This window comes from Nylanderia fulva, unplaced genomic scaffold (assembly GCF_048542155.1).
Source record: "Nylanderia fulva isolate GAGA-0341 unplaced genomic scaffold, ASM4854215v1 Scaffold336, whole genome shotgun sequence".
Lineage (NCBI taxonomy): Eukaryota > Metazoa > Arthropoda > Insecta > Hymenoptera > Formicidae > Nylanderia > Nylanderia fulva.
In genome coordinates this window covers 50,515-68,906 of record NW_028190407.1, presented here as the reverse complement: position 1 = coordinate 68,906, position 18,392 = coordinate 50,515, and the positions used below count along the sequence as shown (strand labels likewise).

The 18,392-nt window shown below is 24.3% G+C and overlaps 3 protein-coding genes across 5 annotated transcripts; 2 read left to right on the top strand and 1 right to left on the bottom strand.

The window, feature by feature from the left end:
- Positions 1–655: 655 nt before the first annotated feature.
- Positions 656–17,556, top strand: LOC114941527 (uncharacterized). 3 transcript variants are annotated; one of them, XM_085485034.1, is made up of 5 exons: positions 656–954; positions 10,570–10,666; positions 11,312–11,461; positions 11,729–11,877; positions 12,048–17,556. In XM_085485034.1, the coding sequence occupies exon 5, from the start codon at positions 12,834–12,836 to the stop codon at positions 17,505–17,507; it is 4,674 nt and encodes a 1,557-aa protein (XP_085341160.1). In that variant the 5' UTR covers positions 656–954; positions 10,570–10,666; positions 11,312–11,461; positions 11,729–11,877; positions 12,048–12,833; the 3' UTR covers positions 17,508–17,556. The 3 variants fall into 3 exon arrangements, with proteins under 3 accessions (XP_085341160.1, XP_085341161.1, XP_085341159.1); XM_085485035.1 differs by lacking the exon at positions 656–954 and adding an exon at positions 8,074–9,532; XM_085485033.1 differs by lacking the exon at positions 656–954 and having other exon boundaries at positions 9,541–10,666.
- Positions 1,565–4,830, bottom strand: LOC114933832 (uncharacterized). The gene is made up of 7 exons (XM_085485037.1): positions 4,676–4,830; positions 4,255–4,393; positions 3,733–3,939; positions 2,957–3,125; positions 2,572–2,773; positions 2,096–2,275; positions 1,565–2,012 (listed from the first exon to the last, which is right to left on the bottom strand). The coding sequence occupies exons 2-7, from the start codon at positions 4,347–4,349 to the stop codon at positions 1,852–1,854; spliced, it is 1,014 nt and encodes a 337-aa protein (XP_085341163.1). The 5' UTR covers positions 4,350–4,393; positions 4,676–4,830; the 3' UTR covers positions 1,565–1,851.
- On the top strand, positions 4,741–8,079 carry LOC114943513 (uncharacterized). The gene is made up of 7 exons (XM_029319147.2): positions 4,741–4,938; positions 5,214–5,352; positions 5,668–5,874; positions 6,499–6,667; positions 6,850–7,051; positions 7,350–7,529; positions 7,613–8,079. The coding sequence occupies exons 2-7, from the start codon at positions 5,258–5,260 to the stop codon at positions 7,771–7,773; spliced, it is 1,014 nt and encodes a 337-aa protein (XP_029174980.2). The 5' UTR covers positions 4,741–4,938; positions 5,214–5,257; the 3' UTR covers positions 7,774–8,079.
- Positions 17,557–18,392: the final 836 nt, after the last annotated feature.

Sequence of the window (18,392 nt, the reverse complement as noted above, 5' to 3'; positions counted from 1 at the left end):
AGGCAAATGTGTTTTGTCGTATTTTCTTCCCATCACTTTTATAATATATTCTTCTTTTACTTGTATACACTCTTCTAAACACTTCTATACACTTACTACTATAAACACTATACAGCTTTCACTACACGTATATACACAGTCTGTCTAGACTCAACGTGTGTAAGTCAGCTGTTATCTCGCGCTATTACTGCAAGCCGCGTACAGATAGCAGTACACAATGCGCGCAAGTGTAGGTATGTACCAGCCCGGTCATACGCGCAATAGACGTTTTTGGCGCGTAAGCAAAATAACTTATTTTATTTTTCGTATATATGTAGATCTGTTTATATATTCACGACGAAAAAGACATTGATTTGTAAGAAATGTTTATACGTAAACTCGCTATTAGACATAATTATTTATACATATAATTATCATATGTATTTTTATTTGATTCACGTTTTTTTTAAACCGTTTGTATATACATAAAGTGATTAGTGGTATTTAATTTTAGCTAAATACTTATCACATAGATATAATAATATTGTCAAAGGTGAACTAAATATTTAGAAGAACGTTTTGAATTACAACACATTTATACCTAAAAAACTGCAAACTGTATGTACATGTATATTTGTCTATAAGTAAACATCTTTTTTATGATGAATATCTACTATAAAAAAAGTCATGTGTACCCGTGAAGTGCGTGTTTGGAGTCGAAAGTCTTGTTGCCGTTTTTCCGCGTATACGTGATTGGTGGTCGATTCGAGGTACGGGGCGAACTTGATCGCGGTTATTATAATAATGACAGTTCGTATCGTGATAATAAAGGTTAAATGTGTAGTGATCTCGGTATGTGTTATATAATATTTCTTAAGAGCTTGTGTCGTGTCACGCAAGATTTAGTAGAAAATAATATATTTATAAAAAAGAAGGCATAAATAAGATGAAGCAGTGATCGACGAATGAAAAAAAGTAAGTATATATATAAATATATATACAGATCTTTTTATTATATTTAATACAAATAAATCTTAATTTTTTTTTTTTATTTTTTTTATCACAATTTATAGGATTCTAATTAAATAATTAAGCAAATTTATCTATTTATAAAATAATTAAGAGAAAAAGATATAATATCATTTTACTTCAGTACTCTGTAGCCGAAATTTATGATACATTAAACTAATTATTATGTCGAAATAGGCTATCTTTTTGCTTACTCCTGAGTAAATTAAACATAAAAAACAGAGATCGATAATATTAAAAAGAAAAAGAAGCCTTCGATTTGAAAAATTATTTTTATTTTACATCTGCATAGAAAGTATGAATGATGATTAATAAACGACTAATCCTGTAGTTTGAATTCTGATTTAAATATAATTATTGTACTCGATATCTCGGCCGTATTAAAATTAAATATGAATAATATCTACATTCTTGCAATATATAATAATACAACATATGATATACACAATAATTAAGTACAAAAATATCCTATAAATTGTCGTAATGCAATTTGCTTACGAAAACATTTTACATAAAATTTAATTTTATTTCATAAAATACATTATAATACATAACATCATTTTTGAAAAACCATTACTTATGTAACGAATGGTGACATTTATTTTTAACATCATTGAAATAATTATATTTTACTTAATGTCAAAGTTCGATAAAAAATTGATACTTGATATTATATATAGTTTCTAGAAGAGTATATAAAATAATACTTTCAAAATATTATAACGTTTAAATAACACGAAAGTGAAACTAATTATAACCAAACATTGTGAACGCGTTAAAAAAAAATTTTTTTAAATATTAGAATTATTTTCACATATTATTTAATAAAATGGAAAAGAATCATTATTTTCGAATCATTTTGCGTGGTGGTAATCCTAAATCTTCATTGGATGTTTTTTTTACAATTGGTCTTGTACCCAACAATAATTGTTGAAATGATAACTTTTCCTCTCCTATTTGCTTTATGTCTGTTGAATGATCAATCTCCAAATAAAATATGTCATCTAAATGATAAAATTATAATATTAATGACAGTTATATAGTAATTATATTTTTGGAAATTTTAAAACTTTTTCACATAGCTTACTCATAATTTTTACATATCCTTTCATTTCAATCATTTGCCCCTTGTCAAAGTAGACATCATTATCATAATTTACTATTTGTATCTCCAATTTATACGTCTTATCTGTAATGGATCCGCAGCCAATTGTTTTAAAACTATTTAGAAATTTATTAAAATTCGTTTTAATGTATCCACGTATAACTGAAAAAAATTTTATTAATTTTTAGTTTATCACAAGATTCATCTTTAGTTCATCAGTATCATTTTTAGTTTATCACTGTATTATAACGAATTAACTTATAGAAAATATTTAAATCTCATAATTATAAAAATCAAATAGTATAAAAATAAGAAATTATGTAAAAAATATGTATATAAAAGATTTATAAAAGCATATAGTTACATATTTATACGTACGTTTGCATACAAATGTTTATCGATATATAAGAAATACCGGATTTTAGTATAAAGTATATTATATACATATAAACACTTACTAATGCATGCATTAAGATATTGAGGTACATCACACAATTCCACTAATTGTGGTTGCATCGCTTGAATGTTTTTTTTTAGGTCAAAATTACCCAACGTATTTATTGTCGTGTTGGATCGAATAATTAGTTCGTATTGAAGTGTCCCTTGGTTGAATTCAGGTATTTTTACCTTTTTAGCCTTAGCACCATCAATATGCACAATCTGCAAAATTAACAAATATTATTAAATTAAATATGTATATTAAATTAATATTATTCTAATACTACTGTTTTATATGTACTTTATTGGAATAAACTTTTTTTTTTAAATATTACAACAAAATGATAATAAAAATAATAATTTTAATGTTATAAAAAATAAATTATACAAAAATGTATCGCTTACTCGATTTGGTTGTATATAAAAATTTATACGATCAATTTCTTCGTTCCAGGCAACAACTTGAATGCGATGTTTACTGTTGTTGTTCACCAAAAATTTTAACAATCTATAATGTTGGGATTTACCAACTATCTTCGGACCGTCAATTTCATCGATAAATCCAACAATTTCTCTAAATAAATTTTTTATTAAAATTAGTAATATAATAATATTTTAATTTGTTTTAATTATCAAGCTAAAATATTAAATATTATGTTCTTTTATTTGTTAATTACAACAAAAGATAATTATTTTTTATTTAAGAAAGAATTAAATATATATACATAATGTGATCACAACAATTGTTAATAAATAGTCGAAAAGAAACTTTGAAGGTTATTGTGACATAAAAATTTTGATATTAAATATGTATATGTGTATCAAAACTATATTAATTTACAAATGAGATATTTTAATTAAATTATTCTAATAACATGCTTTAAAAAACAATACATTATTAACGAAAGCGTACTAAATATCATTTATTGATAATATTTTTCCAATGGTAGATTTGATAATTACATGTTATATAATTTCTGATAATGTAAATTTTAAAAACAATTCATTATATTGTAGTATATTTCGTTATTAAATTTTTCGTTTAAATTAATCTTAAAAATATTTTATTAACTGATATGATAATACATTTAAGACATAGAGGTAAAAATTTGCATAATAATTATACAATTAAATAAAAAATTATATTATATTAAGTATAAATTAAAAATATAAAGACTCACACAGTAGAATCTTCGAATTGTATCGATTCCAACATTTCATCCGATGCCAAATATATCGTCTCCAAAACATCATTTTGATTGAGAAAAGTAATTTCCTGTCTATTGACTTCCACATCATTACTTCGATTTGGAGTAAAAGTTTTCTTTTTGTTGCAGGTTTCCGAATGACTTTCTTCGTTTAATGTCTCCTGCTGTATGTTAAGTATTCTGTAAATGAGTAGCGTATATCAATATAATATCGTGATTAATAAAATATATTTTATAAAACTTTTATGTCGCAAGTTACAAGCTCTTCCATTTAAATTATGTAAAAGATTATTATATTGCGAACTTTAAAAAAGAATCGGTAAAATAGAATCTCTTTTATATAAGAAAGCAGTTATAAAAATAATGTAAATTATTACTAAAAAGCTATCAATCGATTTTAACTAACAAAATTAGCTATTCTCTGTAACAATAATTTAAAAATTTATAAATAAAAAATGAAAATATTAATAAAAATAAGTATATTAATAAATTTACTTGTTAAGCGAGGATTCCTTTAAATTAATTTGGGACGAATGTTTATTTCCATTATTTTTTTTCTTATCCTTTTGATGTTGGTTAACTTTTTCCATTTTTTCTTTTTATCTCTTTTTCTTCCTCGTTCCTTTATTTAAAACTAAAACAAAAACGTATACTATAATATATCGCATAAAGTGTAATTTTATGTTAAAAATAGAAATTAAATCGCAAGAGTTTTATAAGAGAGCAATATCAATATCGAACAAAATTTAAAAAAAAAATTTTTTTTTAAATTTAAAATATATATTTAAAAAATTTTAACAAAATTATAATTTAAAATTTAAAAAATAATTAAGTAATGTAATAATTATTAAATTTATTTATAATGTATAATAATTTATAAAATAATTATTAAAAATATATCAATAATTTAGCTCACTTCTTCGAACCTCCTGTAGATTTGAGAAGATATGTTGCTATGTATAAAGAGTAACATATTTTGTTTTATCGTTGCTATAGAAAATTCGATGACGTTAAAGTTGTGTTCTAAAATCACTATTAATATTGAAAATCTATAATTCACGTCACATTTTAGAACACAACTTTAACGTCATCGAATTTTCTATAGCAACGATAAAACAAAATATGTTACTCTTTATACATAGCAACATATCTTCTCAATTCTACAGGAGGTTCGAAGAGGTGAGCTAAATTATTGATATATTTTTAATAATTATTTTATAAATTATTATACATTATAAACAAATTTAATAATTATTACATTACTTAATTATTTTTTAAAATTTAAATTATAATTTTGTTAAAATTTTTTAAATTTTAAATTTAAAAAAATTTTTTTTTTTAAATTTTGTTCGATATTAATATTGCTCTCTTATAAAACTCTTGCGATTTAATTTCTATTTTTAACATAAAATTACACTTTATGCGATATATTATAGTATACGTTTTTGTTTTAGTTTTAAATAAAGGAACGAGGAAGAAAAAGAGATAGAAAGAAAAAATGGAAAAAGTTAACCAACATCAAAAGGATAAAAAAAAAAATAATGGAAATAAACATTCGTCCCAAATTAATTTAAAGGAATCCTCGCTTAACAAGTAAATTTATTAATATACTTATTTTTATTAATATTTTCATTTTTTATTTATAAATTTTTAAATTATTGTTACAGAGAATAGCTAATTTTGTTAGTTAAAATCGATTGATAGCTTTTTAGTAATAATTTACATTATTTTTATAACTGCTTTCTTATATAAAAGAGATTCTATTTTACCGATTCTTTTTTAAAGTTCGCAATATAATAATCTTTTACATAATTTAAATGGAAGAGCTTGTAACTTGCGACATAAAAGTTTTATAAAATATATTTTATTAATCACGATATTATATTGATATACGCTACTCATTTACAGAATACTTAACATACAGCAGGAGACATTAAACGAAGAAAGTCATTCGGAAACCTGCAACAAAAAGGAAACTTTTACTCCAAATCGAAGTAATGATGTGGAAGTCAATAGACAGGAAATTACTTTTCTCAATCAAAATGATGTTTTGGAGACGATATATTTGGCATCGGATGAAATGTTGGAATCGATACAATTCGAAGATTCTACTGTGTGAGTCTTTATATTTTTAATTTATACTTAATATAATATAATTTTTTATTTAATTGTATAATTATTTATCAAATTTTTACCTCTATGTCTTAAATGTATTATCATATCAGTTAATAAAATATTTATGAGATTAATTTAAACGAAAAATTTAATAACGAAATGTACTACAATATAATGAATTGTTTTTAAAATTTACATTATCAGAAATTATATAACATGTAATTATCAAATCTACCATTGGAAAAATATTATCAGTAAATGATATTTAGTACGCTTTCGTTAATAATGTATTGTTTTTTAAAGCATGTTATTAGAATAATTTAATTAAAATATCTCATTTGTAAATTAATATAGTTTTGATACACATATACATATTTAATATCAAAATTTTTATGTCACAATGACCTTCAAAGTTTCTTTTCGATTATTTATTAACAATTGTTGTGTGATCACATTATATATATATATTTAATTCTTTCTTAAATAAAAAATAATTATCTTTTGTTGTAATTAACAAATAAAAGAACATAATATTTAATTTGATAATTAAAACAAATTTAGCTTGATAATTAAAACAAATTAAAATATTATTATATTACTAATTTTAATAAAAAATTTATTTAGAGAAATTGTTGGATTTATCGATGAAATTGACGGTCCGAAGATAGTTGGTAAATCCCAACATTATAGATTATTAAAATTTTTGGTGAACAACAACAGTAAACATCGCATTCAAGTTGTTGCCTGGAACGAAGAAATTGATCGTATAAATTTTTATATACAACCAAATCGAGTAAGCGATACATTTTTGTATAATTTATTTTTTATAACATTAAAATTATTATTTTTATTATCATTTTGTTGTAATATTTAAAAAAAAAGTTTATTCCAATAAAGTACATATAAAACAGTAGTATTAGAATAATATTAATTTAATATACATATTTAATTTAATAATATTTGTTAATTTTGCAGATTGTGCATATTGATGGTGCTAAGGCTAAAAAGGTAAAAATACCTGAATTCAACCAAGGGACACTTCAATACGAACTAATTATTCGATCCAACACGACAATAAATACGTTGGGTAATTTTGACCTAAAAAAAAACATTCAAGCGGTGCAACCACAATTAGTGGAATTGTGTGATGTACCTCAACATCTTAATGCATGCATTAGTAAGTGTTTTTATATGTATATAATATACTTTATACTAAAATCCGGTATTTCTTATATATCGATAAACATTTGTATGCAAACGTACGTATAAATATGTAACTATATGCTTTTATAAATCTTTTATATACATATTTTTTACATAATTTCTTATTTTTATACTGTTTGATTTTTATAATTATGAGATTTAAATATTTTCTATAAGTCAATTCGTTATAATACAGTGATAAACTAAAAATGATATTGATGAACTAAAGATGAATCTTGTGATAAACTAAAATTTAATAAAATTTTTTTCAGTTATACGTGGATACATTAAAACGAATTTTAATAAATTTCTAAATAGTTTTAAAACAATTGGCTGCGGATCCATTACAGATAAGATGTATAAATTGGAGATACAAATAGTAAATTATGATAATGATGTCTACTTTGACAAGGGGCAAATGATTGAAATGAAAGGATATGTAAAAATTATGAGTAAGCTATGTGAAAAAGTTTTAAAATTTCCAAAAATATAATTACTATATAACTGTCATTAATATTATAATTTTATCATTTAGATGACGTATTTTATTTGGAGATTGATCATTCAACAGACATAAAGCAAATAGGAGAGGAAAAGTTATCATTTCAACAATTATTGTTGGGTACAAGACCAATTGTAAAAAAAACATCCAATGAAGATTTAGGATTACCACCACGCAAAATGATTCGAAAATAATGATTCTTTTCCATTTTATTAAATAATATGTGAAAATAATTCTAATATTTAAAAAAATTTTTTTTTAACGCGTTCACAATGTTTGGTTATAATTAGTTTCACTTTCGTGTTATTTAAACGTTATAATATTTTGAAAGTATTATTTTATATACTCTTCTAGAAACTATATATAGTATCAAGTATCAATTTTTTATCGAACTTTGACATTAAGTAAAATATAATTATTTCAATGATGTTAAAAATAAATGTCACCATTCGTTACATAAGTAATGGTTTTTCAAAAATGATGTTATGTATTATAATGTATTTTATGAAATAAAATTAAATTTTATGTAAAATGTTTTCGTAAGCAAATTGCATTACGACAATTTATAGGATATTTTTGTACTTAATTATTGTGTATATCATATGTTGTATTATTATATATTGCAAGAATGTAGATATTATTCATATTTAATTTTAATATGGCCGAGATATCGAGTACAATAATTATATTTAAATCAGATTTCAAACTACAGGATTAGTCGTTTATTAATCATCATTCATACTTTCTATGCAGATGTAAAATAAAAAATTAAATTTTGCAAATCGAAGGATTCTTTTTCTTTTTAATATTATCGATCTCTGTTTTTTATGTTTAATTTACTCAGGAGTAAGCAAAAAGATAGCCTATTTCGACATAATAATTAGTTTAATGTATCATAAATTTTGGCTAGAGAGTACTGAAGTAAAATGATATTATATCTTTTTCTCTTAATTATTTTATAAATAGATAAATTTGCTTAATTATTTAATTAAAATCCTATCAATTGTGATAATGCAATATGCTTACAAAAACATTCTACATAAAATTTAATTTTATTTCATAAAGTACATTGTATTACATATAACATCATATTTGAAACATCATTATTTATGTAACGAGTGGTGACATCTATTTTCAACATTATTGAAATAATTATATTTTAGTTAATGTCAAAGTTTGGAAAAAATTGATACAGCATACTGTATAGTCTCTAGAAGAATATATGCAATAATGCAATATGTTTACGAAAACATTCTCATAAAATTTAATTTTATTTCATAAAATACATTGTATTACACACTGAAAAAAAGATTATTTAAATTCAACTAATATTTAGTTGAATAAGTTTAAATAAATCATTTATTTGAAACAATGGATCCGCTTTGTTTTAAAACTATCTGAAATATGGCCAATCACAACCATTTCTCTGAAGAATAAAGGATTATGATTGGTGAAATATATTATTAATCGATCTTAGACATAGACATAGGAATATTTCTATATTTATGATCTCAGATTAATTATACCTACTTTATTCGAAAATATGAAAACAATTATCTATTTTAACCAAGAAATTTTGAACTATTATTCATATCTACCAAGTTAACGCATATTTATATAGATGAATAGGCATTACTATACTTTTTCTTTTGTACAATTATTTTTTGAATAATTTTTTTTTAGAAAAATATATACTATTTCCTTTCTATAAATTTATTTGTTCTAAGGTCATCTCGTGTGTCTTGTTCATGACTTACTTCATACATATATCATAATATTTCACAAAAGTTTTCACAATATTATGTCTATAAAGAAAATATAATTAAAGAAAAAAATAAGTATAAAATTTTATTAGAAAAAGTAAGAAGATATTAAAAAACAAAGAGAGAAAGAGAAAAATATAGAAATATATTGAAAAAAAAGAAGAGAAGAAGGAACAATAAAGAATAAGAGGTATATATATATATATATATATATATATATAACGAAAATATTTAAAATATATTTGTTTACTCTTGGTAATTATGAAGAAGAGAGGCTTCCTTATCGATTTCATTGAAATTTCGCAATTTTGTGCATTTTAATTATTTTATAAATAGTGCGTAAAACACGAATCTACAAGTTAAAATTACTGCTTTCAATTAATAAAAAAGTTATTAATTACTTTTCAGTGTACCAATTATTCTCTACTCTAAAAAAAAGCATAAATTATTTTTTTTTAACCATTAAATTCAATATATTACAATATAGTTCACACACACACACACACACATAATCACACAATAAAACTGCATATTTATCAAAGAAAATAATAATGTAAGTTTTTTTAAAGCAGAGAATAGTTGGTATGTTGAATTGTGTGTCTAAATCTATATTAATATAATAAATATTCTAACTACACAACTATTAGCTTTAGTATTTATAATATTTTTTTCCAATTGAGAGCGACAATTTTAACTTCAAATTTTCTATATAAATTTGAGCGCGGTGGAAACAGCTTGTGCAAAGTGTTGGCGAGTTCTCTAATGGTTTCTCGAGGATTTTTGTGCACGAGATCTTTAAGAAGCGTTTCATTAATCTCATGAGATCGACCAGAGCAAGCTTGATCTTCTATATTAAAATCACCAACTTCGACTCTTCGATACAAGTTGCGAACTGTCTGAATGACGCAGACATTCTATACATATATAGAAAACATCTCATTCAGGTTCTCTTTATATGTGTAGAGTGCCTGTGTCATTCACATAATTCGCAACTGATATCGAAGAGTCGAAATTGGCGATTTTAATATAGAAAATCAAGCTTGCTCTGGTCGATCTTATAAGATTGATGAAACGCTTCTTAAAGATCTTGTGCACAAAAATCCTCGAGTAATCATTAGAGAACCCGCCGATACTTTGCACAAGTCCGTTTCACCGCGCTCAAATTTATAAAACTTGAAACGAACTTTCCGAACAACCTAATATTTTTGTATTATGTATTTTATGCAGTTTCAAAATAGAAAAAGATATCAAAAAACAAAGATAGAAAGAGAAAGAATATAAAAATATATCAAAAAGAGGAAAAGAAGAGAAGAAGGAACAAAAGGTATATATATATAATAACAATATATAATAAAAATAATAAAACATATATCTGTTACTCTTGGTAATTATGAAGGAGAGAGGTTTTCTCATCGATTTGATTAAAATTTCACAATTTTGTGTATTTTGGTGCGTAAAACACGAATCTACAAGATAAAATTGCTGCTTTCAATTAATAAAAAAGTTATTAATTACATTTCAATGTATCAATTATTCTCTGCTTTAAAATAAAGCATAAATTCTTTTATTTTTTTTAACCATTTAATTTAATATCTCTTACAATATATTCACACACACATACACATATATACACAATCATAACTGCATTTTTATCAAAGAATATAATAATGTAAGATTTTTAAAGCAGAGGATAGTTAGTATATTGAATTGTGTGTCTAAACCTATATTAAGATGACAAATATTCTAACCACACAACTATTAGCTTTAGTATTTATAATAATTTTTTTTCAATTGAGAGCGACAATTTTAATTTATAAATTTATGTTTTGCGCACCAAAATATACAAATACAAATACAAAATAAAAAAATACAAATAATAAGATACAAATATTTACAGTCCCTTATCTCTTTCGTAATTACTTTATTCTTTTATACAATGTTTAAATATGCTATATATCCTCTGCTTAAGATTTCAAAGTTAAAGAAAACAAAGAATTGAAAAAAACATAATTTATTTAATTGAAAGTGCGAATAAGACGCTAAAAAACAAAAAAAGAAACAATATAAATATATAAGAAAGAAAAGAAGAAGAAAAGAAGAGAAAATGATAAAAAATAAGGTATTTATTTAATTAAGTAAACATTTAAATTTATATTAATAATACAAATTTTTAAGGCTCCTATATTAGGAGTCCTAATATTAAATATAACTCGTAATATAAAGGCTATGGAGCCGTACGCGGATGTTGGTGCGTCGATTCCAACGAAAAGTCCAACATCCGCGTACGGCTCCATAGCCTTTTAATATTACGAGTTATATTTATATGTATTAATAAATTTACTTTTTTGTATATGTTTATATATTTATATATATTTTATGCTTAAAGTTTCAAAATTAAAGAAGACAAAGAAAGAAAGAGAAAGAAGAAAATTTTATTCAATACAAAGTAAAAAGACGACAAAAAAATAGGAATAAAAAGCAAAAAAGATATAAAAAAAAGAAAAAAAAAGAAAAGAAGAAATAATAGAAAGAAAGGTATACATATATTACAAAAATATTTATTAATATTAATGTGTATATTTAATAAAAGATTTTCTAATACGATTTTCTACAAAAATGTTAAGATTGCATTAATTTCTGAATTATAAACAATAAAAATTTACTAATAACATAATTATATTAATATTTAATATTTTCTTTTTTAGCAATTCAACGGGATCATAAACTAAATGGAAAATAAGCTAGACATAATATTAAATTAAATTTTATTTTTATTTATTCAATTATTTAATTATTTAATTATTTAATTAAAATTAACCTTAATTTGAATAAATTGAAATTGATTTTTACTTGATTGAAATTGATTTTATTTTACTTTTTGAAATTGACCTTGACTTGTATTGAAATTAATCTTGACTTGGATTGAAATTGGCTTTGAATTGGATTGAAATTGTTGACTTGGATTAAAATTGGCATTAATTTGGATTGAAATTGACTTCATCTTGGATTAAAATTGACTTTGAATTGGATTGAAATTGGCTTTGACTTTAATTGAAATTGGCTTTGAATTGGATTGAAATTTGTTTTGAATTGGATTAAAATTGACTTTGACTTTGATTGAAATTGGCTTTGACTTAGATTAAAATTGGCTTTGACTTTGATTGAAATTGACTTTGACTTGAATTGAAATTTGCATTGACTTGAATTGAAATTGGCTTTGACTTGAATTGAAATTAGCATTAATTTTGATTAAAATTGACTTTGACTTATATTGAAATTGACTTCAACTTGAATTATATTTAGCATTGAATTAAAATTGACTTTGATCTAAATTATTGAATTAAAATTATTTTTTATTAAATTGTTGAATTAAAATTATTTTCAATTGAATTATTAAATTATTAAATTAAATAAATATTAAATTAAAAAAATAAAAAAAAATTTATTATTATTTTTATATATTTTTAATTGAAATTATTTAAATAATAATTATGCCTAAAAGAAAAATTGTTCGATCAATTGAAGAAGAAGAAGAATATCAACGTAATAAACGAGAAAAAAGGGCAGAACAGCAAGCTAAAAGACGAGAAGGAAAGCAAATATCTAAAAAAAATGTAATAATATATTCAGTAAATGAAATAGATATCACTCAAGCAAGTACATCTCAAGCAAATCCATCAACTATTACAAATGTTATTAATGTAATAAAAAATAATAATGAAGTAAATGCAATAAATGATGGTATAGAATTATTTAATATTAATAAAAGTATTAATATAACTAGAAATAATATGAATTTATTAACTAGAAATGTTTATAACTTAAATATAGAAACTCCATTAAATAGCAATGCTATTTTTTCAATACCTAGCACATCAAATATATTAATAAATGATAATAGGATTGAAAATTGTATTAATTCACAGAAAGTACCATTACAAAATATTATAATAGATAATAGAGTAGAAAAATCAAAAGCAATGTCTACTAATATAATTAATATAAGTAAACAAAACAGTTGGAATGAAAAAAATCGAGCTTTAAAAAAAGGATACACGAACATTAATATGCCTCATATTATTCAATTAGAAAATATTGTAGAACATTATATAGGAGAAATGAATATATATTGCGATCATTGCGGTGCAAAACATTTTAATTCTGAAAAAATAGCTAATAAAGGTAATTCATTTAACGATTGTTGCAGCCATGGGACTGTTGAATTAAATTCTTTACCTCAACCTCCATATGAACTTTATGAATTATTTACTGGAAATCATCCAAAATCAAACCATTTTTATAATCGTATTCGTGGTTACAATAACACATTTTCATTCGCATCGTTTAATGCAAACCTATCAGATTTCAGTGCGCAAAGACGTGGACCTTATTGTTTTAAAATTCAAGGACAAATTTATTATCAAATTAATACTGCATTGTATCCTTTACCTAACGAAATGCCAAATTATGGTCAACTTTTTATCGTAGATAATAATGAAGCGACAGAATGTCGTTTACATCGAAATTCAAATCTTGATAAAGAAATTTTACAATCAATAGATAATATAATGCGTACAAATAATATTTTTGCACAATCGTATCGAATGATGCATGAAGAAATTCAAATGCAACAGCAAACATCTGATAACAATATACGTGAATTACAATTAGGATTTTTAACTAAAAAGGGCATCGATCGTGGCCGATACAATGTACAAAAGATAAATGAAGTTGCAGCTGTTTTTTCTACTACAGCAGATGGTGAAATTCCTGAAACCTATGTAACAATTTATAATAAAAATACTAAAACATTAAAACAAGTTAGTACAATGGATCCAAATGTAGAACCATGGATTTATCCATTGTATTACCCATACGGTAGTCAAGGTTGGCACGATAATTTACAACGTAAAGATAGTAATAAACGAGTAAGTAGAGCTGCATACGTAAAATATCGAATAGCTATACGTGATAATTTTAATGTTTTCATTATGGGAAGACGGTTATTTCAGCAATGGCTGGTAGATAGTTATATAAAAATTGAAAAAGACCGAATTAATTATTGTAAACAGAATCAAAAACAATTGCGAGCTGAAACTTATCAAGGATTAATTGATTATTTAGCAAATACCGCCAATAATAACGATGCTCACATTGGAAAAATGATTATACTTCCATCGACATTTGTGGGTTCACCGCGTAATATGTTGCAACATTATCAAGATGCGATGGCTATTGTTCGGAAATATGGAAAACCGGATATCTTTATTACTATGACTTGTAATCCAAATTGGCGCGAAATTAAAGAAAATTTACTTCCAAATCAACAACCTGCAGATAGGCCAGATATATGTGCTCGGGTATTTAATATAAAAAAAAATTATTTAATCGATGTTATCGTTAGACAAAAATTTTTTGGTGAAGTTTTAGCATACGTTTATGTAATAGAATTTCAAAAACGTGGATTACCACATATACATTTATTGATTACATTAAAACAGAATTGTAAGATATCAAATTCTGAAATAGTTGATAAATTTATTTCTGCAGAAATTCCTGATCCTAATGAAAATGAAAGTTTACATAATGTTGTAATGAAACATATGATTCATGGGCCATGTGGAAATTGGTGTTTGATAAATGATAAATGTTCGAAACATTTTCCAAAACCATTTCGACCTGAAACAACTATGGATGAAGATGGTTATCCACAATATCGTCGAAGAAATAATGGATTGCTGTACGAAAGACCTAGACGATATGTTGTTGATAATCGATACGTTGTTCCATTTAATCCAACGCTCTTACTTTTATTTAATAGTCATATTAATGTTGAAATAGTATCAAGTATACAATCTGTGAAATATTTATATAAATATATTTATAAAGGCCATGATGCTGCATCTGTAGTTATTGGAGAAAATATAGATAAAACAATAAACCATGATGAAATCCAAGATTTTATCGAAGCTCGATATGTCGGGCCCGTGGAAGCATGTTGGCGTATCTTAAGCAAACCTTTGCAAGAAAAAAGTCACGCTATATTTCGTTTACCGGTTCATTTACCAAATGAACATAATGTTATAATAGATGATAATATTAATAATGATGCGATAAGATTTGCTGTAGAACGAGTAACAATGTTATTAGATTATTTTCAGTTAAATGCTCGAGATGAGGAAGCAAAACAATATTTATATAGTGATATTCCATCTCATTATGTATTTAAAAAAGTTATAATTAACGGCAGAACTATTAATCGTTGGGTGAAACGTCAAAGATATTTCAATTGTATTGGTCGTATGTATTCCGTTAGCCCATCTCAAATAGAATTGTTTCATTTACGTATACTTTTACTACATGTTAAAGGAGCTACAAGTTTTCAAGAATTAAAAACAGTTAATAACGAGATACATCAAACTTTTACTGCTGCATGTTTAGCATTAGGACTCATAGAAGATGATGAAGAATGGTATCGTGCAATGAATGAAGCAAAAGTTTGGATGATGCCAAGACGACTTCGTAATTTATTCGTACGAATTTTGATTCATTGTCAACCAGTTCATCCAAAAAAGTTGTGGGATGAGTTTAAAAAAGATATGTCGGAAGATTATACAAGACAATTTGGACCTACAATAGGAATAAAGAAAGTTTATAATTATATTATTAATTTACTTCAAAAGGAAGGATCAAATATTGCTAATTTTCCTGAAATTGAACAAGAAATAGAAGAACACGAAATAAACGACGAAGAACAAATTGAAGAAGATACATCGATAGGTATGCGACAATATGAACAATTAAATACAGAACAAAAAGAAATTGTTGATGCTATTTTAATAGCAACAAGTAACAATAATGATAACTGTTTTTATATTGATGGTCCAGGTGGATCTGGTAAAACTTTCATTTATACAACCTTGTATTATCTACTTAAAAGTAGAGGAAAAATAATTAATACGATGGCGTTTACCGGTATTGCTGCAACATTACTTCCAAATGGGAAAACAATACACAAAGTTTTTGGATTACCTGTACCTCTTTTCGCTGATTCTACATCAAACATTAAAGTTCAATCTAAAGAGGCTGAAAATTTAAAACTTGTAGATGTTTTTATTATAGACGAAGCTCCTATGGCACCACGCTATGTATTAGAAATAATGGATCGAACATTACGCGACATAATGCAAAATGATTTACATTTTGGTGGTAAAATCGTTCTTCTTGGTGGAGATTTTAGACAATTATTACCTGTAAAAGAAAGAGCTACGCGTTGTGAAATTATAAATTTATCAATAAAATTTAGTATTCTATGGAAGTATTTTAAAATATTTTCATTGACACAAAATATGAGAACTTTACCACAGGAAAAAGAATTTGCACAATTTTTACTAAATTTAGGTAATGGTTCTTTAAATGATCATTTAGATAATATTCATATTCCAGAAAAATGTATAGCAAACGCAAATTCGGATATGGTTAAAGACATGTACGGAGACATTATAAAATGTAAAAAATATAAAACTATGGCTAATTACGTTATATTATCTCCAAGAAATGTCGATGTTAATGAAATAAATGAAAAAGTAGTAAGTTTATTGGATGAAACGACAGAAAGAGTTTATACAAGTATAGATACTTTTGAAACTGGAGATAATCAAGATATATATGAAACAATTCCGATAGAATATCTCAACTCTTTAAATCCAACGTGTCTTCCACCTCATGAATTACGCTTAAGAAAATACACTATTGTCATGCTTATTAGAAATCTTAGCATGAGCGAAGGTTTATGCAATGGTACCAGATTACTGATTCTAGATTTAAATAATAACTTATTACGCTGTGAAATTTTAACAGATAATAAAACTGGAGAAATAGTTTTTCTTAATCGTATTACTTTATATTGTGAAAATATATATCCGTTTACTTTCAAAAGAAGACAATTTCCAGTAAAATTGGCATTCGCTATGACAATAAATAAATCACAAGGGCAAACTTTCGATAAGATTGCAATAGATCTTCGAAAAGATATTTTTAATCACGGACAACTATATGTCGCATTTTCACGAGTTCGTTCTTGGGATTCGTTGAAAGTTCATTTAAGGGATGATAATCTATCTACAAAAATTAAAAACTATGTTTACAAAGAAATACTTGATTAATAAAATAACAAACGAATGAGTGATACATGATTATATTATAATGATATCAAAAAATGACATTGAAAATAAAAATTGATTAAATTAAATTTAATAAAATTTATTTTTATATAATAATTATTTTTTTATCGTTTTATTATATTATTTAAGTAATAATAAGAAATAGATTGTAATTCATTTAGTTAATAAATTAAATATTTAGTTAATTAATTAATTATTATTTAAAGATGGCGCGCGCGTTAGCGCGCGCTGCGTGCTAGTCCCTTTCCAAAAAGTGCATGTTATGTATTCTCGCAATATCTCGAATGTATTGTTGCCTTTTTATCGTGATGCCGATTGGTTGTTGGTTGTCGAGCATTTCGTGCGCTATGACTTGATTCACTCGTATCCTCGTATGTTGGTTATACGATATGACTGTCAAACTGTCATACTGATAAACTGTCATACTGATAATTAATATGAAAGAAATTAAATAACACAAGCGCGCGCTGAACAATTCTATTACAATTTTCTATTGTAACAAAGGTAAGGTAATTGTAGCAATGCAAGTATAATTAAATATAATATAATATAATATAAATATAATATAGTAACCTATTTATAATATAGTAACCTATTTAAATTATAATAATTTTTTAAATTAATATTCATATAAAAATATATATTAATATATATATATATATATATATATTAATATTAATTTAATTTCTTACCATTGTAACGATCATGTGTTATAAATTATATTGTATATAATAGAAAGAAAGAAAGTGACGGAGATTAATCGAGAGAAATAGAGAAAGGAAAAAGGACCATAGAAAAGAAAAAGAAAGAGAAAGAAGAGAAAAGAGGATTCGTAAAAAATAAAGAAAGATAAAAACAGAAGGAAGG